This window comes from Pseudorca crassidens, chromosome 1 (genome assembly GCF_039906515.1).
Source record: "Pseudorca crassidens isolate mPseCra1 chromosome 1, mPseCra1.hap1, whole genome shotgun sequence".
Classification (NCBI taxonomy): domain Eukaryota; kingdom Metazoa; phylum Chordata; class Mammalia; order Artiodactyla; family Delphinidae; genus Pseudorca; species Pseudorca crassidens.
In genome coordinates this window covers 12,347,983-12,372,014 of record NC_090296.1, presented here as the reverse complement: position 1 = coordinate 12,372,014, position 24,032 = coordinate 12,347,983, and the positions used below count along the sequence as shown (strand labels likewise).

General features: G+C 47.4%; 1 protein-coding gene across 1 annotated transcript in view; it reads right to left on the bottom strand.

Annotated features, from left to right (window-relative positions):
* Window positions 1–603: 603 nt before the first annotated feature.
* The window catches only part of LGMN (legumain), a 35,099-nt gene continuing 11,670 nt past the window's right edge, over window positions 604–24,032 (bottom strand). Inside the window, exons 3-14 of the mRNA XM_067727326.1 lie at window positions 14,922–15,019; window positions 13,713–13,794; window positions 12,405–12,490; window positions 11,155–11,230; window positions 10,478–10,540; window positions 9,300–9,366; window positions 8,344–8,462; window positions 8,168–8,257; window positions 6,158–6,358; window positions 4,137–4,307; window positions 1,444–1,511; window positions 604–1,166 (exon numbers count right to left, since the gene is read on the bottom strand). Of these exons, the coding sequence (XP_067583427.1) occupies window positions 1,124–1,166; window positions 1,444–1,511; window positions 4,137–4,307; window positions 6,158–6,358; window positions 8,168–8,257; window positions 8,344–8,462; window positions 9,300–9,366; window positions 10,478–10,540; window positions 11,155–11,230; window positions 12,405–12,490; window positions 13,713–13,794; window positions 14,922–15,019 (1,164 nt within the window). The 3' untranslated portion in view covers window positions 604–1,123. The remainder of the gene's footprint in view (window positions 1,167–1,443; window positions 1,512–4,136; window positions 4,308–6,157; window positions 6,359–8,167; window positions 8,258–8,343; window positions 8,463–9,299; window positions 9,367–10,477; window positions 10,541–11,154; window positions 11,231–12,404; window positions 12,491–13,712; window positions 13,795–14,921; window positions 15,020–24,032) is intronic.

The following is a 24,032-nucleotide window of genomic DNA, read 5'->3' as shown; positions in this document are numbered from 1 at the left end:
ATAATACGCGGTCTCGTGTGACTGGCTTCTTTCCCTTGGCTACATGCTGTAGCTGCAGCAGTGCTTCATCCTTTACGTGGCCGCATAATATTCCACTACATGAAGTCAGTGCTACTTTTGAATGTCTTTCACAAACCCACGGTGAGTACCACCCCGTGTGGGACACTGGGCCAAGGGAAACAAAGACAAGGCAGGCAGCCCGTGCCCTCGGAGGAGCTTAGATAACCTCCCAGCCCCCAGGCGTGGTGTAAGGGCACACCTACAAGTGCTGGAAAAGCCCCAAGGAAAACGCAAATGCCGGCGGACAGAGGAGAGGGGACTTTTGTGTGTGGGAGAGAAGGAAGCTGAGGAAGACAGGGCACTTTCAGATACACCTTGAGGATGGGTCAGATGGAGGGAAAGGCACTCCAGGGCACAAGGCACAGCAAGGAGCAAAGGCACAGGAGGCTGAAAAGTCCAGGCGGTCGGGGGAGCAGGGAAAACAAAGTGGCAGGTGGCGGTGTGGGAGAGGGGAGGCTGGAAGACACAGATGGGGAGCGGACCCCACCAGGAGGGGCCAGGAGCACAGACTACAAAGTCGGGGACCTGAAATTAATACTCGGATTCAGTTATAAATCTTTATTTTTCAGACTTGTCGTCCATCATTGACAAATAAAATACAAAAGCAATCAAAAATTATACTGTTTTCTAAAAATAGTTTTCCATTTGGGGTTTATGTCCCTCTTCCATAAAATCACTGTAAAGACTTAAGAGGTTCTGACTTCAAATTCCTCGAAGGCTGTTTCACTGGCTGCAGAAGCCCCAGTGAACGTGTCGCTCCGTAAAAGGCGTGGGCAAAAAACCCCTCTTAAAAAGCAAATGCACCTTTCTCAGTGCAGAGTTTCAGCCTCCCACATCTGTGGGGTTTTCAGAGGATACACAGGACCTGTAGGGGCTGGGGAAGTAGGTAAAGGTGAGCAAGCCATCCTGGGGGAGGCCTGGAATGCGGCCCGCGTGGCCTGATCACATCCCCGGGAGGGCCTGCAGCCGCAGGGGGAGCCTCCCTCTGGCCCCAGCTCTTCTGTCTCTGATCAGCACACATTCTAAGGGACGTGTTCACATTCAGAAAAGCGTCGACAGCATTTCAGTAGTAACCAAGGCATACCTTGTTCATGGACAATTTTATTCTGTAAGAAACGGGAAGAAGAAGTTGTTGAACCCGAAGTTGGTCAACTCTGAAGAAATGAAGATGAACAGAACCCACCATGGAACGTGTATGACAGACCCACCCAACCCAGCAACCCTGGGGATGCATCTATTTTGAATTCGTCCACAGTGAGAGGTAGAAGCCGGCAGAAGCCGGTAGAAGCAAAGTGCCCAGGTGCAGAAGAGGACAGCAGTGCTACATGTGCCCTTCTGCTTTCAGAAGGACACCGACTCTTTAAATGCCAGGTGCAGGGTTACCTGTCAATCGGATAAGGGTTTTCACAAAGGTTGACCAACACGTACAAATGTCTCAAAGCGTACTCGTACTAGAGGAAAACAAACCAAAAAGCACAATCAAACATCATCATTTTATAACACGATCAGCTCCTAACATGGGAATATGTAAAGCAACTAGACCAGTGTTTCCTGAGAATTCCCTGGCAGTCCAGTGGTTAGGACTCCGCACTTTCACTGCTGAGGGCCCAGATTCGATCCCTGGTTGGGGAGCTAAGATCCCACAAGCCACCTGGTGCAGCCAAAAAAAAAGAAAAAAAGAATTACACCAATGGTTCTTAACCTTTACTGAGTCAGGGATCCCCTCCCACCTTTAGATTATCTGGTGAGACTTATGGACCATCTCGTAAGAAAAATGCAAGAGTCATGTACCAAAATGTTCATTGCAGCTCTATTTACAATAGCCAGGAGATGGACACAACCTAAGTGTCCATCATCGGATGAATGGATAAAGAAGATGTGGCACTTATATACAATGGAATATTACTCAGCCATAAAAAGAAACGAAATTGAGCTATTTGTAGTGAGGTGGATGGACCTAGAGTCTGTCATACAGAGTGAAGTAAGTCAGAAAGAGAAAGACAAATACCGTATGCTAACACATATATATGGAATTTAAGAAAAAAAAATGTCATGAAGAACCTAGGGGTAAGACAGGAATAAAGACACAGACCTACTAGAGAGTGGACTTGAGGATGTGGGGAGGGGGAAGGGGAAGCTGTGACAAAGCGAGAGAGTGGCATGGACATATATACACTACCAAACGTAAGGTAGATAGCTAGTGGGAAGCAGCCACATAGCACAGAGAGATCAGCTCGGTGCTTTGTGACCACCTGGTGGGGTGGGATAGGGAGGGTGGGAGGGAGGGAGACGCAAGAGGGAAGAGATATGGGAGCATATGTATAACTGATTCACTTTGTTATAAAGCAGAAACTAACACACCATTGTAAAGCAATTATACTCCAATAAAGATGTAAAAAAAAAAAAAAAAATGCACATGTGCCCAGGATTGGCAGCACCCTCAAGCCCAGGTAAGGACTCCTGGACGAGAACCCCCTGGCCCTGCTCCCCTCTGTTAGCTCGGACCTCCCCCTGGCAGCCTGGCTTTTAGTCTGGGACACAGTGGTGAGGGAGACAGATGGTAAGTGATTGCCAAACAGGTGGCAACTAAGATGGAAATAACTGGGGGTGTTTACCTTCTGTGATTCCAGCAGGCAAAAAATGTAACACCAGAGGATTAAGTATTTGTTAAATAAATGGGAATTTTAAAAAGTCATTAAATAAAGAGAATGCTTTGTTAAATAAATGAAAAATAAAATTAAGAGCCTCTTAATAATGGAGAGCTATCTCCCAAGTGCCCAGCACTCCATCCTCAGAAGTATCTGAGGATGACCATGGTCTGCACGTCGCAGCCCAGAGAGGACTTTCTGCAACAATGAAAATGTTCTATAACGTTCTCAATTCAGTAGCCACTCACCACATGTGGCTCCTAAACACGGGAAATGTAGCTACTGCAGCTAAGGAACTGACTTTTACGTTTGGTTTCATTTTAATCCATTTATTTCTTTATTTTAAATTAATTTTTTTCTACTGGAGTAGAGTTGCTTTATAATGTTGTGCTAGTTTCTGCTGTACAGCAAAGTGAGTCAGTTACACATACACATATATCCATTCTTTTTCAGATTCTTTTCCCATATAGGTCATTACAGAGTATTGAGTAGCGTTCCCTGTGCTATTTAGTAGGTTCTTTTAGTTACCTATTCTATATATTGTAGTGTGTATATGTCAATCCTTAATCAATTTAAATTCAAGTTTCAGGAGCCACGTGAGGCTAGTGACTACTGTTATCGAAGAGCATGGGTCTAAAGCAGGACTTGGCAAACTTTTCTGTCAAGGGCGAGACAATAAATATTTGAGGCTTTGTAGGCTGCGTGAACTACTCAACTCTGCTGCAGGGTGAAAGCTATGTGACTGAGTGTGGCTGTGTTTTGATAAAACTTTATTTATAAAAACAGGCTGTGGGGGGAAAAACCCAACAGGCTGTGGGCAGGAACGGGCCTGCGGGCCACAGTTTGCTAACCCCTCCCCTATAAGGAGCCAAGCATCATGTAAGTACTGGCCAGAAAGGAGGCTTTTTAGGTACCTTCCAACCCTGACATTCGACAATCTGCAGAAACTAGGTCCTTTCTTCTCCTCCATGGGCCAGGGCCTGCTTCAACAACAAATCTGGGGAAGAGGTCGGAACAGACCCAGAAGGGAGAAAACCTGTGTGGCTGGTGTGAGGGGCAGGGCGGAGGGGTGGGGTTTGGCAGGGACGGCACAGTGTGAAGGGAAGGAAGTCCCCTTCAAAGGCCAATGGAAATAGCAGTTGAATGGTCTATGACTGGTAAGCTCTCCCAGCCACTGGGATCTGGGGCCAAGATTTAGGGTCAGTGATTTTGGATGACTTTTCTCCTCTCGCATCCCCACCAAAGGCCCCTGAATGAGCCTGTTGCTTCTTCTACAAGATGGAACCTTCTACAAGGCAATGCACCTGATGTGATTCCCAGTGGACAGTACTAACTCAGGTTTGGGGTTTAAGATGCAGAGGAAGGCCCAGCTAGTTGGTCCACGGAAGGCAGGATGCAGAGGCCGGCAGCCCCAGGGTCCGGACTTACCGTGGGGTTGTGCCAGTTGAAGCAGTGCGTGCGGAAGTGCGACACGGCTGCCTGGTAGCAGTCGTGCGCCGTGAGCGGGGCTCTCTGGGACAGGAGCCTGTCTACCTCGGCATCGGACCCTGAGATCAAGGCGACAATCTTCCGCACTGACTTCTCAATGACATTTCTGACCTGTGAAGAAACACATCTTTTCCAAATGTATCTTACTTAACGTAGTCTCTCCTGGAACCCTGGACCAGTTAGATGCTTCTTTCATAGAGCCTCCACCCCAGTATGTTGAAAGAGATGCCAACAGATGCTTTCTGCGGCCAAAGGTGCACACGCGAGGCTACCGTTACAGCTAGAACCCTTCAGGAATACCTTGCCTTTTAGGGATCTTCGGGCATGATGGAAGCATTTAAATCTGAATACCCGAAGAGCAGATATGGCCCAGGCTAAGGAAGTGGGGGCTGCGGGAGGGCATGTAGAAATTGTGCCCCAAAGCAGACTGTTGTCCCATAAGCAGTGCTATGTGTTCACAGGCACCTTTGTCCATTCTGGAAACCATCAGATGCTTAGACAGAAGGATGCAAAGGGTGGACATCATTTTCTTCCCAGATAATGAAAACCAGCATCATTAAGGAGAAAGCTGCTTCCATGTCAACCAAAACTTTCAATCGAGTCCCCTGACCCTCCCGCTCCCCAGCTAGGGTTTGTTCCATTCATGCCCGAATGCTCCCTGCCCACGGTGCGCCAGACCAGCGGGTCTCAACATGTGGTCCAGGACCACGGGGGTCCCCCAGGCTTCTTGGGGGCTCCATAATGTCCTCCCTTTCCCAACTATGTATCTGTGTAAGGTTATATTTTCTTTATATATTTCAACCAGAACAAAAGAGCCCAACAGTGAGTGCAGACCCAGGTACGATGACCCAGCTGTCTTCCATGACGCCAGGCAGAAAACAGATTTGCAAAAGTGTAGTGATGCCACTCTTCTCACCCAAATTGTTTTTATTTTAGAAAATAATTCTTTTTCATAAAAAATATATTAACACAAAATGGGTTTATTGTTATTTCTAAGTGAGTTACTATTTTAAAAATCTCAGTGTTCATTTCTAACGCAGTAAATATTGCTGTAACCCACACCAACAAAAGCTCTTTGGGATCAATAATTTTAAGAGCGTAAAGAGGTCCGAGAGCAAAGAAATATGAGAACTGTTGTTATTACACTGTGGTACCAACAACTACAACAAAAACCCCATCCTGGTTAATGTACCACGTGTAGGATTGCTAGCTGTCAGGATTATGAGATATACGACTTTAAGACAGATCACACAGATTTTTTTTTTTTCTTTCCTAGAAAATTCAGGCTGTATCCCAGCACATCAATCCCTGTGCTGCGCTGATGACGGGATAGTCTACACAGCTGGCTTTGTTGAACGGACAGTCTTCGCCCAGCATCTCGTGAGTACACGCCTGGTGGTTCTAGCCACACAGCTAGAATTTGAAAAGAAATTTGGCCAGTTGCAAACAAACTGATGAGCTGCTGAAAACAAACCCAGTCATTGTAAAAGATTGCTCAAGCATTTCAGGAAGAATTTGGGGCCGTGACTATGATTTCCTAAGGCAGCAGAAATTTTTTGTGGACTGGATTTTTGTTTTTAAATATGATTAGCTATTAACTCACCAAGCAGCAAAATAAAAATGTCTTGTAAGCAACTAGGTGTAAAAGAGGAAACACCCATATGCCGTGGCTTCTTGGCAGGAGACAGGCTCCCTCTCTTTGCTTCCTGCTTCCAAAGAGGTCAAGGCCAGTTTACTGATGAAGAATGAAGCTGGCCACTGCCCTGCTCACTCATGTCCATTTTACAGCGAGTACAAAGCCTGGTTTCCTTTCCCATGTACCCCCAGTGTGGCAGGAGGAGGGTGACCCCAGAGCTCTGTCACTTGGCTCCCACCAACACGGATTTACGGTCAGGAGGCAGAGACAGGACTCGCACACGCTGCCCGGCAAGGCTGGGAGCCGCAGCTTCGCCACCACTTACCTCCAGCTGCCTGTCAATCTTCTTGACAAGACGCCTGGACTCGTGCAGATCATTGGTGCTCATCAGTTTCCTTTTCATGATGGTGAGGGGCACCTCGGGGCTTGGAGTGAGGTCAAGGTGTTTGACTGGGGGCAGGGAGATGGGAGAACTAGCTTTGTGTTTCAGACCCTGAAACTGCATCAACTTCATGGCAGAGATGGACTGGGGAGGGAGGGGGAGAGGGAGCGGGCGAGGGGGTGGGGGAGGGGGAGACGGGGAGGGGGAGATAGAGAGAGAGAGAGAGAGAGAGAGAGAGAGAGAGAGAGTCAGTTTGAGTGGGAGGGGCAGAGTGCCAAACGTCCCTTGGGTCCTGGAGTCCACAGCTCCCCGCACGTGGTTTCAGGACCACTGAAGGGTCACAATCGCAGCCTGAAAGCACGCGCTTGGTCTTCAGCAGCGGGCGAGGCAATGCATTTGACCACCTGAAATCCACCGATGATGAACTTCGAAGCTGCCTGGCATCCTCTGCAGCAGAACCGCTACCCAGTTCCGCCACGCTCATACCAGAGTCGTTTCAGCCAGGGGTGACCCTGGGTTGTGCTCACCCCTCCACGCTCACCCGCCTGCCCCTAGTGACCAGCAGAAGGAAGGTGCAGAGCATCTGTCCAGGTCCGAGCTGAGGTCTGGGTCCACTGAGGTGGGCAGCGCTAAAGCCACCGAGGGGTGGGGCCAACTTGGCATCAGGGCCTGACAAACGGGCCCGACTGCCTGGCTGTGTTTGCCTGCAGGGGTCACTGCAGACTGGATCCCGATTCAGAGGGAAAGAAATGCTACAAGCAGTCATGTTCCTAAACCAAGCGACGCTAATCTAAAAACAGTTCTAAAACAAAAAATAAAACATACGCACACGTATATAGAAACATAATGCTTAGAAAAGATCCTTCATATCTCCTCTACCAAGGGCAGACGTGGCTAATGCGGAGGAAATTGTAAAGAGAACAGAAAGCTCAGGGCAGAAGAGCTGTTGCTGGTACCCTCCCTCCCTCCAGTCCCCCGACAAAGCTGGGGCAGCGCCACCTTTGACCCTGCCCCCTCTGAATTACCTTTCCCTGGCCTTCTCGCTGCTCTACCTCCCCACTCCCCCCCCTCAAAAGCCTGGCCAAGCCCACGGCATCCTGAGTGCACTTCTCGTGGCCTGTGACTGCCCTGTTGGCTCCTGGGCCCTCCAATCGACACTCTGCCCGAGAAGTGCTGAAGGGAATAGCTGGACTGACTGCTCACAAGGTCTTCTAGAAGGCCAATGCTCACATCAAAGGAACAGAACTCAGCTGGCGAGCTCTCAGCTGGTGGCAGGCCACCTGAGGGGTGATGTCTGGTCGTACAGACTACTGGAAGCCCTGCACACATCCCAAGGGCTAGCCCCAGGGGTGGCACCTAAGGCCCAAGCCTTCAGCAGCCACCTGCTATGACCTCTGTCCGGACAGCCCTGATGGACTGACCTATTTTACCACCTAGGTCCCTTCTGAACATAGCTGGGGGGGTGGGGGGTAGGGGGGTAAAAGTCTCGAATTTATAGCCAAAGGGTCAAGATAACATCCTGCAACTGCAGGAAGGCTGGACCCCGGAGGACTCAGGGTGCGGGGTTCTACGGGGCAAAGCCACAGAACTCACAGGAGAAGCTTTCGACTCAGTAAACTCTCACTGTGTGCTTGGTGCCCGTGACGGACCCCCTTCTTTTTGCTCCTTATCACCTTGTGCCCTAGGGCTTTGACCAAGGAGGAAACACAGAGGTTTCAGAGAGGTCAGGTAGGTTGCCCAAAGTCTCACCACTTTGTGAGTTTGAACCTAAGTCTGATTCCAAAGCACAGGCGGGATCTCCAGGATGGAGCGGCCATGAGAGGCAGAGCCAGCCCTGCCTCAGCCGTTCCTCGCCCGGATGGATCCCGTTTTTCTTCACCGGGAGAGAAACGTCCCCGGTGAGTCAGCCTGAGACTTGAGGCGTCATCAGAAGTGCGAGGCTCCCCTCCTCACCTTGTTTCCATACTGCATGACGTGGCTGGTGTTGGTGTGGGACTTCACCAGCTGGTACTGCTTGTGGAGGGTCTCCTTGGTCAGATCCTCCTGCGAAAATGAAAACAGTCGAGTCCTTTGACGATCGCAGCTGACAGCTAAGCCTCAGCTAAGCAGCCGGCCCCCAGATGTCTCACCACGTCCGAGTCTTCCATCCAGTTGACACTATACCAGTCCCCCAGGAACGTGGACCTCGCCTCATCGTAGTAACACGCATAGGACGACTCCCTGGGGTTGGCAGCAGTAGTTGCATAAACTACGAGGAATTAAAGACACATTTCAGTCGTGTTTTATTCTCGGCTGTCTGCGGATTCCACTTGAGGCTTGAGTTCCTCCTCCTTTCCTAGTGCAATCAAAGCAGGTCACCTATGATCAGCTCAGGGAGGGCAGGGAGACCTCCTTGTATCCAGCCCTGTTCACTGAGTTTCAGTAACTCATCTAAAACTAAATGTGGAAAAAGAGAAGCCAGCTGATAGACACTGTGAGATAGTGCTAACAGATCTGAGTAGCTCTGGAATCTTGAAGGACATGGACCTCATTTCATTTCCACAGAAAGTGAACATTCATTAAAGAAACACTTAGATGGACTGAACATATGAAATCCCTACCATTTACTACCTAGCTACCATGGGCTCAGAACTATGCTGGACAGATGTCATCGCTTAAAATGTAACTCTCCTAACAGACACTATCTTTATCCCCATTTTACAGATGAGTAAATCTGAGGGTCCAAGAGGGTAAGTCACCTGCCCAAGATCAGAGAGCCAGCAAGCAACGCATCTCAAAGGACAGAGGCTGGTCCAAAGACTGTGATCTTGGTCTTAAGTAGCCCTATTAGAACCCGGCAGAGCACTACAGAGTTCACATCAAGAGCTTCCATCCCTTCATCCCCTGACCACTAATCCTCCAGGAGAAGAAGAAGCTCAGAGCTGCCCACAGGTATCCCCCTACTTCCAAGCACTAGGCTGGCCTAGGCCTGGCTTATGTAAGACACTTGGTTCTTCCCATGGGCAGATTCAGAGAATGTCCAATTGCACCATGTAGCAAGGTGCTCACCCAGCCCGGCTCAGAGGCCAGTGTTCCCACCACCTACCATCGATGTTGGGGGGCAGGTGGCTCATCATGGACCCAGACTCGCAGGCTTCAATGTAGAACACCATCTGGGAGGTGAATGAGACAGGTGAACTCACCCCGTCCAGGCACAGGCCTCTCGTAAATGCTACTTTGACTTTGCCCACTCTCTTGACGTGTTTCTTTTTTTTTCTTTTTTTTCTTTTTTTTTGGAAGGGTGAAATAGATTTTTTTTTTTTTTAACATCTTTATTGGGGTGACGTGTTTCTTGAGAGTCTTTCACTTTTGCTTTTGGGAGACATCTCTGCTGTAAGAAGCAGAGGCTACAGAAGCTGTTGTCATACAAACCAGAAGGACCCAAATTTATGCATGACTAATAGAATAAAATGATCTATTAGCTGAAATAATGCAGAAAAATATGGAACCATAAGTGATGCTAAGGAAAACTGACCTGCCATCCAACGCCGGGAGCAGTTTCCAAGAGCAAAACACGTTACTAACACATACACACCTAAGCTACACAGGTTCCACACGGGGTGCAAAAGGGGCCAGAGAGGGCTTCCCTGGTGGCGCAGTGGTTGGGAGTCCGCCTGCCGATGCAGGGGACATGGGTTCGTGCCCCGGTCCGGGAAGATCCCACATGCGGTGGAGCGGCTGGGCCCGTGAGCCATGGCCGCTGAGCCTGCGCGTCCGGAGCCTGTGCTCCGCAACGGGAGAGGCCACAGCAGCGAGAAGCCCGCGTACCACCAAAAAAAAAAAAAAAAAAAAAAGGCGCGGGGGCCAGAGAGGGCCAAAGGGAAAATAAGAAGGTGGTATTTTCCTCCCCAGCCGCCCCAGATTGGTGACAGCCCTAGAAACAGTAGTCCTCAAAGTGTCCCTAGTCCAGCAGCATCAGTATCACCTGAAAACTCAGAAAGGCAAACCCGCAGGCCTCTCCCCAGAACAACTGAGCCAAATTCTGGGGCTGGGGCCCACACTGTACTTTAACAAGGTCGCCAGTGATTCTGATATAACAGCTGAAGCTGTAGAATCACAAAAAGCTAATCCTGGGAGACCAGAGGTCAAGACTGATTGAAAGGACACCCTTTCCAAAAACCACAGCCCATCCAGAGCTAGGAGGCCTGTCGAAGAACCATGGGCTTTGCTTCCACTGCATCCCTCACATTCCTCCCCCAAGGCCACCCCAAGCACTGACATTACCTTTTGGTACTTCTTGTGTTTGTGCATGTAATGGATGGTCTCATTCAGGTCCTTGACGTGAAGCTGAAAGGTAAGAATATGGACATTCAGACCAAACACATCAAGAGAAAACATTTGCTGGATAACCCACTAATCAAGTCTTAATGATGCTTTATAAATTCTTATTTAGAAATCCTGAGAGATTTCTAAATAATCGTGCTGAACAGCATTATCCCAGAACATCATGGAGGGCTTTAATCACATAATAAAAAGGGGAAGCAGATGTGCTTCCTCATCACTTTGTCCGGAGCATTCAGGGACTGTGTTCTATGACTGCGTCTAGTGCACTGCACCCAAGTTCAGGGACAGCGACTCATGCTGTGATGTCAGGAGACACGCAGGGAAAACCTGCCAGAAGAGATGCCTCTGGATAGATTGCAAGCTGCGAAATGTGACCTCACCCTCAGCGGCCACATACGAACCTACGCTGTAGGATGTTAGAGACACACATCACAGGTGGCCTGCCAACACTGAGGTTTTGTTTCCCATTCTCCCAGCTTGTTTTTTTTTTTTTTTGGCCATACCACATGGCTTGTGGGTCCCCCAACCAGGAATTGAACCCGGGCCCTCGGCAGTGACAGTGTGGACTGCCAGAGAGTTCCCCCCAGCTTGTCTTTAAAACATTAAGAAAAACTCACATCGTCATTAGGAAACACCAGTATTCCAGTGGCTCCGTGATCAGTGAAGTAAACGAACACGTGGTCCCGGGGGCCACTGCCAAGAGACACGCACACGAGCATGAGAGTCCAAGTGGACCGTCTGGACTGAAATGCCACCCCAATCAAAAAACTCAGGAGAGGTCTGAGGTTACAGTCTCCCAGCCAGGTGGGAGGAGGAGCCCAGGAGCCCGCCGCCCAGCCTGTTTCCTCTGCTCCCGCTGGGTGCCGTTCTGAACCACGAGGCGCGTCCCAGAGCCTGCAGGATCTCAATCACGGCCGGGAGGGTGCTTGGCAGACAGCCCAGGGTGATCTGGACAGCAAGGCCTCTGGCAACAGGGCCTCATCCCGGGCGGCCACTCTGTGCCACCAGATCTCTCCGAAACAAGTAAGGGAGCCAGGACACACCGCCAAGCACGGTCCTGCAGCTCTGACTGCCTCTCCGGGCCCCTCGGCCTGCACACGGCCTGGGACACCCACCTGCACCCCCTCACCAGGCTTCCACTCAGAGGGCCCTGCTTCAAGGTTGCAGAGATGCAGTAACTCACTCGGAGGCAATTTGCTTCATCCCGCGCAGATGTCCACCTCTGCTCTAACTCACACGAGCTACTTGTGCCCAGGCCTCCCCTCGGGCATAAGGGAAACAGCACCATTTGCCAAGTACCTGAGACTCTCTGAAGTCATGCTCCTAAGGTCCCTGACATCACGTCAAAATGCTGCATAAAGAGATGCTAAACAAGACATCTCTAACCCACAGCCAACAGGGCAAGCAATGGGATGAATTTTCTCCCATACGGAGGTTTGCTCTCAACTTACAAATGTCCTCCTCCCACTGGGCTGACCCGCCATCAGAGCACAGGGTCGGCAGGAGGCGGGGCGGGGGCCCTACAACCTGATTGGCCACAGAGCCTCACGCCTGTCTTGGCGTGTTCCCCTGGTAGTGGAACCGACCAGAACCAGGATCCACAGATAACAAAACGTAGCAGGTTTAAGTGACGGGGAACATTTCACTAAGACTAACCAGGGACCCTGGATCACAGGGTTAATTCGTTACAGAAATGGGCTGCCAAAAGAAGCCACCAGGTCTGTGCAGCCTGTCAGGGCAAAGGTCCCCACGCTGCCATCTCTCACAGGTAAATAGTCCGGGAACAAAGGGCAAGGCCTGTTTGAATTCTCAGTTCTGGAGTACCACGTCATTCAGAAAAGTGTGACAGCCATAAAACAGACATTACCTCTTCAAGACCTTTCCAGATCCTTTGCCCTTCACTGCCTCTGCATCACCTCTCAACACAGCAAGGAAGTTTTGCGGGGTGACATCCTACAAAGAATGGGGAGTTGAAATCAGATGCAGCTGTCACTCCAAATCAGTGCGTTTGCTGAGTCTGTCGCAGAGGGCCCAGGCCACCGTCCACATACCTCCAAGGCTTAAGGTTTAAGGGCAAACACTTTGCAACCAAGAAAGATCCAGTGTTTCCTGGGCATGTGCATGACCTCGTCTCAGGTATCATCTTGTCTTTGGCTGATGCCAACTCAGCAAGCCTGCCATTCCTTCTTAACCGTTATAAAGTTCATGTGGAGAAACCCAAAGATGTCGGTAGGTAGGGGCAAAGAGCAGAGGAAGAGCACGCTGCCTCAGAGAGACAGCAAAGCGGGCGGCAGAAACATCAGCGCCGACCTTTGCAACCAGCTTGCCTCCTAAAAGGCCAGTTCCCAAGGACACTCAACGTCCTTAAAGGGGATTTTGTAAAATGGATAGGCAATCGTTAAAAAAATGTAATACAGAAAAGCACAAGGAAGAAAAAACATCAAAAATCCCACCACCTAAATTCCAAATGTTTCCCTATATAACTATATAGAAACAATTTTATAAAAATGGAATCATCTATACGACACGTATGATGTGTCTGATTTAAATGTCCTTGAATTTAAAAGAGAAAAATAAAACTGAAAGAACTGCTAAACTTCAGACTTTCTCTGTCACAAGGAATATTAGTTTCGATCCCTCTGACATGACGAAAAAGAGACTCTGAAATCCATGAGGCTGAAGTCATAATGGTGCTTTTAAAAACGTGTCAATGTATACAGCCTCAATCGACTGGAAGGCATGTAATGTTCTGGAAGTTATATACTATAATGATTAATGAAAAACTATCTTACAAAATTTAGAGATATATTTTGTACTAGGGCTGATGCTGAGAAAATTGATTTTCAGAAAAGGGCACGGATAATCTACAATCAGATCACTGGCAATATCCTAAGAAAATCAGGTATTATGGAAGGAAATCTATTATGAGGCTTAAAGTACAAGATTAGAAACTAAGGATCAGTAGACTACAACTAACGTCCTTTTTTTTCCCCTCTGCGTTCTTTCAAAATTCTCAGAAATTACACCTCAAGCACAAATCTTAATACAAACACGAAACATTAACCAGAAATCAGTCTAATGAGGTTCTGATCCCAGAAGTACAAGAAAGAGGGAAAAATCATCACTGAAATGAAACAGCAGACCCCGCTGGCTCTGACCCCGTGATGCGCCTCACCTCGCCCGTGTAGTCCTTTAGAACCCCCTCGTACACGTCTGAGCCGTTGGGCCTGTTGATCACAATTCCTGGGGTGGGATTGCTGAAAATCAAAGGACACGAGTGAAGCACACAATTTGACGTATCTCTGAAATCTATGTCTTCGTGAATACGCCCCTGTTACGCTTTAAAATACTAAACGACCGTGGTTGTCACAGACATTCCTCATTGCCTCTGAGGTCACCAACGTGTTGGTGATTTTAGCAGCTCGGGGGTCTTGGTGTCCCACAACTCCTGAGTTCCTGGCAGGGGCAGCGAAGGACTGAGCTCTGCAAACCGAGGACAGGGACCCAGGCCCCTGTGTGCCTGGCTTCCTGCTGGACACCAGATTGGGGACAAGATGTCATCAAGAGATCTCTCAGAGCAAAACTACTTTCAGAAAAAGACAGAACAGAAAACAAGGCTTTAATACAACAGCTTAGGTGTTAAAGCTCAGGATGGATTATGAGCTGTTAACGTGATCACAGTACAGGGCCATAGTCTGGGAACCAAGGAGCTGGGAGACTGGATAGGGTTAGGGTTAGTACCCATACAAGGAGCTGGGAGACTAGAGTGGGCTAGATGCTCCAATGTATTCTAAGATACAATTGAGCCTTCTGTGTACAGGGCCTCTGAGGCGTCCCTGCTCAGAGCTTAGGAACAAGCACCACAGAACCCAATGATGAGTCAGTTCCCCAAGCTGAGAGGGAACTCATGCTTTAAATCCTTCCAAAGCCCCAGCCCAAGGACCTTCACCACCATTTCCTACGTCCCCGCCATTGCTGGGTCCCACCAAGATATGGTCAAAGCTCTAGATGAAGCACCATGTGGAACTTCATCCGGGAGTCTGTTTATATTCTAATGTTAGGCCGCTGATCTAAGGGTTCCTGAGTGTCTGTGTGCATTTTTTAAAATGCCCTGGGGCTTCCCTGGTGGCGCAGTGGTTGAGAGTCCACCTGCCGATGCAGGGGACATGGGTTCGTGCCCCGGTCCGGGAGGATCCCACATGCTGCGGAGCGGCTGGGCCCGTGAGCCATGGCCGTTGGGCCTGCGCATCCGGAGCCTGCGCTCCGCGACGGGAGAGGCCGCGGCGGTGAGAGGCCCGCGTACCGCAAAAAAAATAAATAAATAAAATAAAAATAAAATGCCCTGAAGTTCCTCACCATCAAGTTCAAAGCACTCCCTACTCACTCTTCAGAGTTGGCGATGTCATCATACATCATCACGATGATCTGCTCATCAGGAATCCCATTTCGGTGAACGATCTGGTAGGCGTGGCACGCATCGGCCTGGGAGAAGTGGTTTTGTCAAGTGTTAGATTTCTCCCGGAAGGAAGCCAATTTTGGTGTTCTAATGAGCAATGTTCCTTCTCACGGAAGATGTGCTGTGAACCGCTCCCTACTGGGCAGGTATTTAAATTATTTTAAAACACACTCATTTATCTTTTTCAATTCAATTTTTAAAAATCCACCCCCCCATGAAACTTTCATTCATCAGGCAGTTAGCGTATATGTGGATTACACACACACACACACACACACACACACACACCACCACCATCACATCTACAGGCAACAAGGGCCTTTGAAAGTCCTGAATAAGTTATTTTCATTTTCCACACCATAGAAAAGTCTCCTGAAAGCACTGATTTAGGTCTGAAGAACAGAATGACTTAGAATGATGAACCAGCAGATTAAAAGCTTAGCGGCTAGTTCTGTATCACACAGGATTCTTCTGGTTCCAGTAACTTTAACTGCCATAGTTGCTGTTCAGAGAACTGAGTGAAAACTCAAAAGTTCAGCTCAGGAATTGAAATGAGGGATGTGCTTTTTAGTTTAAAAAATAACAAGGGTTGGGACTTCCCTGGTGGCACAGTGGAGAAGAATCCGCCTGCCAACGCAGGGGACACAGGTTCGAGCCCTGCTCCGGGAGGATTCCCATATGCTACGGAGCAACTAAGCCCGTGCACCACAACTACGAGCCTGCACTCCAGAGCGAGCCACAACTACTGACGCCTTCATGCCACAACTACTGAAGCCCACGCACCTAGAGCCCATGCTCCACAACAAGAGAAGCCACCACAGTGAGAAGCCCGTGCACCACAATGAAGAGTAGCCCCTGCTCGCCACAACTAGAGAAAGCCCGTGTGCAGCAACAAAGACCCAACACAGCCAAAAATAAATTAATTAATTAAAAAAAATAAATAACAACAAGGGTGACCATATTAAGGGTAAAAGAAAAACTTTGCTAATGTGATTCCTTGTCCATAAAAGGGTGAAGACATTCTTTGCTTCCTTTTTCAGATGACACATACTACACTCCACGACATGGAAATCATTTGAGAACAGAAGGGAAATATGTCACCTAACTTTCTGCTTTTATTTAATTATGTCTTTCCTAGGACAAAGCATAAAAGAAACAGTTTGCCCAACTACTTGCCTCTCTAAGGAAGAGGGCTTTAGGAACTGGGCCTCCACAGATCATATTCTACACAGCTCTCAGCACATCAATCAAAATAAAGCTTGCCTGACGTGGATGGACCTAGGGACTGTCATACAGAGTGAAGTAAGTCAGAAAGAGAAAAACAAATATCATATAATATCAGTCATATGTGGAATCTAGAAAAATGGTGCAGGTGAATTTATATGCAAAGCAGAAATAGAGACACAGATATAGAGAACAAACGTATGGATACCAAGGGGGGAAGAGGGGGTCGGATGAATTGGGAGATTGGGACTGACATACATACACTACTATGTATAAAATAGAAAACTAATGAGAACCTACTGTACAGCACAGGGAACTCTACTCAACGCTCTGTGGTGACCTAAATGGGAAGGAAACCTGAAAAAGAGGGGGTATATGTGTACGTATAACTGATTCACTTTGCTGTACAGCAGAAACACAACATTGTAAAGCAACTATACTCCAATAAAAAGTAATTAAAAAGTAAAATAAAGCTCACTCACCACCAAACCCAGCACTTTGCCTGTAGATGCCCCACACAAATGGACTTTAGAGCAAACAATGGGTGCTCAAAATACAGCTGCTAAATGTTGAGTGGGTGAGTCTAAGACCTGGCACTCAAGAGCTGTTAGATGAACAGATGACTGAATAAATATGAAAACGCATACATTTATTGACTTTCTTCTATTTGTCAGGCACTATGCTCAGACTTTCTATGCACAATCTCATTTAATTCTCTTAACAACTCTATGTGATAATTATTCCCATTTCATAGATGAGGTCATCAAAGCTTAGGGAGGGGAGGTGACCTGTCCAAGTCACACAGCTCACAGTGAAAGATCCCAGGCATTCTGACTCCAGAACGTGATATTGCTTCAGACAGGGACAATCAAGAAATCATTAAAACTGTAAAGGCCCAGGAAGAGTAGGGGGCTGAAAATCTAAACATAGATGATTTTTTAAAAGTTACTAAATATTAAACACACACATTAAAATGTTTAAGTCCCCATTTCTATCAAATAACAAGGACCCTCAAACACCAACTGCTGTAGGATGAATAACAGCCCCCCAAAGACGTCCAAATCCTAATCCCCAGAACCTGTAAATATGTTACACTTCATGGCAAAAGGGAATTAAGATAGCAGATGGACTTAAGATTGCTAATCAGCTGACCCTAAAATAAAGAGGTTATCCTGGATTATTCCAGCAGGCCAAATGTAATCACAGGGGTCCTCATTTGTGGAAGAAGGAAGCAGGCAAGTTGGTGTCAGAGGCATATAATGTAAGAAAGACTGGATTGCCACTGCTGGCTTTGAAGATGGAAGAAGATGCCACAAGCCAAGGAATGTGGACAGCCTTTAAAAGCTGGAGAAGGTCAGAAAATGGGCCTCTTCAAGAATCACCAGAAAGGGAAGCAGCCCTTTGGACACTTTGATTTAACCTAGTGAGACGCATTTCAGATTTCTCACCTCGAGCTGTAACATAATAAATTTGTATTGTTTTAAACCACTAAGTTTGTAGTAATTTGGAACAACAACAATAGGGAACTAAAACATTGATGGTGGAAGTATAGTGTCATTGGCACTGGGCTCGGGAAAACATCTTGACATTATTGGATCAGACTGAAGCATGTACCCTCCAACCCAGCAATTCTCCTCCAAGCTATACCCTAGGCCAGGGGTCCCAGCCCCCAGGGCCGCAGACCACTACTGGTCTGCGGCCTGTTAGGAGCTGGGCCGCACAGCAGGAGGTGAGTGGCCGGCAAGCGAGCGAAGCTTCATCTGCCGCTCCCCATGGCTCCCCATTGCGCGCATTACCGCCTGAACCATCCCCCACCCTCACCCGAGTTCCGCAGGAAAAATGTCTTCCAAGAAACCGGTCCCTGGTGCCAAAAAGGTTGGGGACCGCTGCCCTAGACTATGTGTAATGGGAGAGTGCTCACAGCGTCACTGCAACAGTAAAAATCAATAAATAATCCAGGGCTTCCCTGGTGGCGCAGTGGCTGAGAGTCCGCCTGCCGATGCAGGGGACACGGGTTCGTGCCGCGGTCCGGGAAGACTCCACATGCCGTGAAGCGGCTGGGCCCATGAGCCATGGCCGCTGAGCCTGCGCGTCCGGAGCCTGTGCTCCGCAACGGGAGAGGCCACAACAGTGAGAGGCCCGCGTACCAAAAAAAAAAAAAAAAAAAAAGAAGTGCAAGACCTGTACACTGAAAATTACAAAACAGTGCTGAGGGAAATTAAAGAAGATCTAAATAGAGGAACATCTCATGTTCATGGATCAGAAGACTTACTACCCTTAAAAATTTTAAAAACCGATCAGCAGGGATTTCTGCAGAAATGGACAAGATGATCCTAAAATTTGTACAGAACTGCAAAAGACCTAGAATAGTGAAAAAAAGTATTGAAAAAAAAGAAAGTTGGAGGACTTTCACTTCCTGTTTTCAAAACTACACTGGGGAAGAAGAGTCTTTTCAACAAATGGTGCTGGGACAATTTGGATATCCATAAGCAAAATGATGAACTTAGACCCTCACTTCACACCATATACAAAAATTAACTCGAAGTGGATCGTAGACTTAAATGTAAGGGCTAAAATAATAGAACTTTTAGAAGATAACCTAGGAGAAAATCTTTGGAACCTTGAGTTATAACTGCAAATGTGTCATAGATATGATACCGAAAGCATGGTCTATAAAAGGAAAAGACTGACAAACTGGACATCATCAAAATTAGAAACGAGTGCTTCAAAAAACACCAGTAAGAAAATGAAAAGACAAACAGCAGAGTAAGAGGAAAATGTCTGCAAAACACATATCTGATAGAGGACTTGTACCTAGAATATGCAGAGAACTCTTATACCTCAATAAAACAATCAGTCCAATCAAAAATAGATAAATGATTTAAATAAACATTTCACTTAACTAGATATACTAATAAGCCCATAAAAAGATGATGTCCACGATCATTAGGTATTAGGGAAATGCAAACTAAAACCACAATGAGATACCACTTCATAGCCAGACAGACAGTAACAAGTGTTGGTGAGTATAAACCAGGAACCTTCATCTACTACTTGTGGGAATGTAAAATGATGCAGCCATTTTGGAAAATTGTTTAACAGTTTCTTCAAAAGTTAAGTATAAATTTACCATATGACCCAGTAAATTCTACTCTTAGGTGTCTGCACAAGAGAAGCAAAAACATTTGTCCGTATATACAAAGACCTGCACACAAATGTTCTTAGCAGTATGATTCAAATAGACAAAAAAATGGAAACAACCCAAATGTCCATCAACTGGTAAACAGAAACAAACGTGGTTTATCCATACAAGGGAACACTATTTGGCAAGAAAAGGAATGAAGTACTGATACAGGCTACAACACAGATAACCACAAAAACATTACCCTAAGAGAAGCCATACACAAAACACCACGTTGCAGGGCTCCGCTTGCGTGAAATGTTCAGAAAGGGCGAACTTACAGAGATAGAAAGTGTATTAGTGGTTGCCTCGGCCTGGAGGTAGGGAAATTGGTCCAAGGGATCTTACTGGGGAGATGCAGATGTTCTAAAACTGGTTTATGGTGATGTTTGCACAATTTGATAAATGTACTAAAAAAATCATTGAGTTGAGCCCTTGAAATGGGTGAATTATACATGCTCTGTAAAATAGGCTTCAATAAGACCATATATTTTAGAAAATATATTCAGCCTGTCCTGTTAGTGCTCCCCTACACCGTCTGGCTCCTCACCACCACCTTGACAGGCAGGTGCTTTTACACCCATTTCACAGATGCGGACAAGCTCACGAAGGGCTCACGGCTTCCAACCCAGATCTCCTGCCCCCGAGCACGCCCTACGCCCCGCCTCCACACACAGTGGTCTCAGAGCCAAGCGGTGATTCTCTCTTGGGTCCTTGGAGTTACTTGGTTGCCTCTAACTTTCTTAATTCAGAAGGGTTTTTGGTTGGAGTCAAGCATTTACTGGTACCCAAGAGAGATAAAAGGTAGGGTTAGGCCAAGTCACTTGACTTGGAGATGGTGTTAAAGGTTACTTGAATGGATTCCCTGGAACATATCTGACCTCTATGCATTTTTTCCCCTTAAAACAGAAATGCCATACGAGATGCCATGTGAGAGGAGGGTATTGAGCAAGGCTTTAAAGAAAGGGCAGAGCCCTCTGGACTACTGAACAGAGATTGCTGACTCAGCTTGTTTCATGGCCTGCGTAAGGAGTTCCGACGGGGCTTACTAATGCATCCCGTGATGTCCTGGTGCAGGCCACTGTCTGGACACTGACTGTGCTGCCTTACCTCAGGCCAACTGTAAGCAAAATAAGGATAACCGGCTTGGAGCAAAGGTTAAATACTGGGCATGTTCTAGTCACTGCCAAGGGGTCCACTTTCAAACCAGGTAGGGGCTGGGAAGTGGTTCTCACGGGCTGCTCATTGAGAGGATATTACCACTTGAGGGTATATTACCACTGCGTGTATATGACCACTTCCTGACACGTGCTCTGAGCACGGCAGAGGCTAAGCCCTGGGTCTGGGCTTTGCGGGGATGCCTCACTGAGCTCACCACCACCTCAAATTTTCCAGAGGAGAATCAGAGGTTTAGAGCGAGACTACGTAATTTGTTCAAACTAATACAGCAGGTGAGCGGAGAGCAGGAATTATACCCGGGGTCTGTGTAAGTCCACGGCCCACATTCCCCACGACCCTGCCCAGCCTCTGGCTTGTACAAGGACAGCCCTCCTGGGCTAACTGCATTCCCCCAAGTCAGTCCTACTCCGCTCTGCTCTCCATCCATGTTTCTGTTTTTAAAATATACGTGATATTTTGCAACAAGATGGATCAACCTCAAACACATTATGCTGAGCGAAAGAAGCCAGACACCACAAAGACTGCATATTGTATGACTCCATTTATAGGAAGTTTTTGGAGAAGGCAAAACAATAAAGACAGAAGGCAAATCCTTGGTTGCATGGGGCTGGGATGGGCACAGGCATGGGGAACTTTCTAGAATGATGGAAGGGTCCTAAAACTGGACTGTGGTAATGCTTGCACAACTGTATGAATTTACTAAAAATCACGAAGCTATAGGATAGGTGAATTGTATGACATGTAAACGTATACCTCTTCAATAAAGCTGTTTCTAAAAAGTGGTCATTGTACACACTTTAAAAGTATATAAAATGAAAGGCAGTCTCTCAGAAATGTAATGACTCTGCCCTTGACCCTCCATCATCATATCTTCTCCTCCCGACTCCGACGTGTGTGAGTTCTAGACTTCTCTCTCTCCCTCCCTGCTTCCTCCTGGCCCCAGGATGTGGATGTTCTCAAAGCCTTCCCGGATGAGGTGGAGCTCCCTTCCTTACCGCGCCAGCCCCCAGCTTGAGACCAGCAGAGGGGAAGAGGCACCAGCATTCTCCCAGCCCCTCACCCCTCCTGCTGTTCTCAAACCACTCCTGTCCTACTGCCAACACGCCAGATCTCCTCCTTCAGTGCCCCACTGCCCAGCAGTGACCTCAAACCGCCCCCCAAGCCCCCTTCTCCTAGTGACGCCTGGCTCACATCTGCCTGTCCTCCCAACTCCCACCATCCTCAGCGTCCTCCTGTTGGCCTGGGCAAGGGTGAACTTCACCTTCAATCTACTTAACACCACCCCCCGCTGCCCCCACTGGGCCTTATACTTTCCTTCTCGGCGTGCTCAAATCTGCCCTAAAAGAAACCCTCCTCCAGTCCTGTACCTCCTCTGGTGACCTACATATTCTTTTTCCCCCTTACAAGCCTGTCGGAAGAATAGATGGTACCGCTGTCCCCGTGTGCAGCTTAGCTTGCACTGCGGGGCCTCTCTCTCTGTCCTCCATGCACTGCAGCCTGGCTTCTGCCTCTGCCACTGCAGGAGCCTGTCCTCCCAAGACCTTCCCCCCAACACTCAAGAGGCCGCACGCCCCACCAGCATCACCGCAGACCAGCCAACTCCCTCTCTGTCATCCCATTATCCCAGCCAAAAATGGAAAACAGAGAAATCCAATTCAGTTTAACCAACATAGGTTAAATAACCATCAGAAAGCACAGAAAAGCTCTCTGCGGTGATTTAATTGTGCCTGGTGTACAAATCTTCCCTAAACAAAAGAAATTTGTGATAATGAGTGCTGTGTTCACTCAAGGAAAATATAAACCTCTATAAAAATGTAAGTTTAAAGGTCTGTGTAGAGGGGCTTCCCTGGTGGCGCAGTGGTTAAGAATCCGCCTGCCAATGCAGGGAACACGGGTTCAATCCCTGTGCCGTGGAAGATCCCACATTCCGCGGAGCAACTCAGCCTATGCACCACAACTACTGAGCCTGTGCTCTAGAACCCATGAGCCACAACTACTGAGCTCACGTGCTACAACTACTGAAGCCCACGCACCTAGTGCCCGTGCTCCACAACGAGAAGCCACCGCAGTGGGAAGTCCCCACTTGCTGCAACTAGAGAAAGCCCACCCAGCAATGAAGACCCAACACAGACAAAAATAAATAAATAAAATAAATAAATTTATTTTAAAAAAAAGTCTGTGTAGAAAAAAAAGTGTGTGTAGGTTCTAGGGGACAAGTTCTTTCAAATGCTATTTTAGTGCTCGGCCTCCAAAGTCGAGACGGCAAATGTTGGCAGAGAACCCGTCCGGCCGGTACATGGGCTGAGGCCAGAGATGATTCAGCACCCACGTTTCCTCTTCACAGCCTCAGTGCCAGCATCCTCCCTCATTTAGGGATGAAAATTTCAGTCTGTGGCCACTTCTGTTTGCCTTGCTTGCCTCATTCCACCTTGATATGGAATATTTTACCCAGGGAAACTAGCAACACTTAAAAATGTTTTCTGGGGCAAAGGTTAATCGGATACCTATACTTAATAATATTTAACCAATAATACATGCTTTTTTAAGTTGGTTGTAAAAAAACCAGGGTGGCTGAGGAAGCAGCCTATCCACTCTCAATGACCCATGTTTAACACTGCATCTTTCGGACTCATGGTTAGAGAGGGAGGAGAAAGCTGAGCTGGGCAGTTAGTACTCGGGTTGCTCCTCTTTAACTGGGTCAGGTCTGGGTTAAGCATTAAAAAGAAAAGGGATCATTTTGCCATCATAATTTTTCAATCAAGCCAAATTTCCGATTCAGCTAACATACAAAAAGCATTCAAGAAATAAGTCATTCAATAATCATCAAATTATAGAGCCGGTAGGAAGTTCATCTAAACCAACCCCTATTTAACAGATATGAAACTGACACCCTGGGAGGGAAACGCACGTGAGGCAGCCCTGCTAAGCCATCAGGAACACAGATGCTAGGTCCGTGCTGTCTAATACAGCAGCCGCTGGCCACACTTGGTGACTGAGCACTTCAAATATGACCAGTCCAAACTGAATGTAACGTGAAGGTAAACGTGCACTGGATTTTGATGACTTAGTATATTTTTAAAAAACGTAAAGTATCTCATTAGTAACTTTTTATATTGTTTACAAATGAAATGATTTTGATGACTTAGTATATTTTAAAAAAACGTAAAGTATCTCATTAGTAACTTTTTATATTGTTTACAAATGAAATGATGATAGTTTGGCTATACTGGGTTAAAGAGGACATATGAAAGTTAATTTCACCTGTTTCTTTTTACTTTAAAAAAAACAAAAATGTGGCTACTAGAAAATTTGCCACGACACAGGTGGCTCTCCTGTTGGACAGCGCTGCTCTGGAGCTAGTCAGTCTGGGTTTGAATCCTGGCTCGACCACTTGCCATCTGGGCCACGTTGGGTTGAAGTACTGACCTTTTCAAAGCCTCAGTCCATGCATCCGT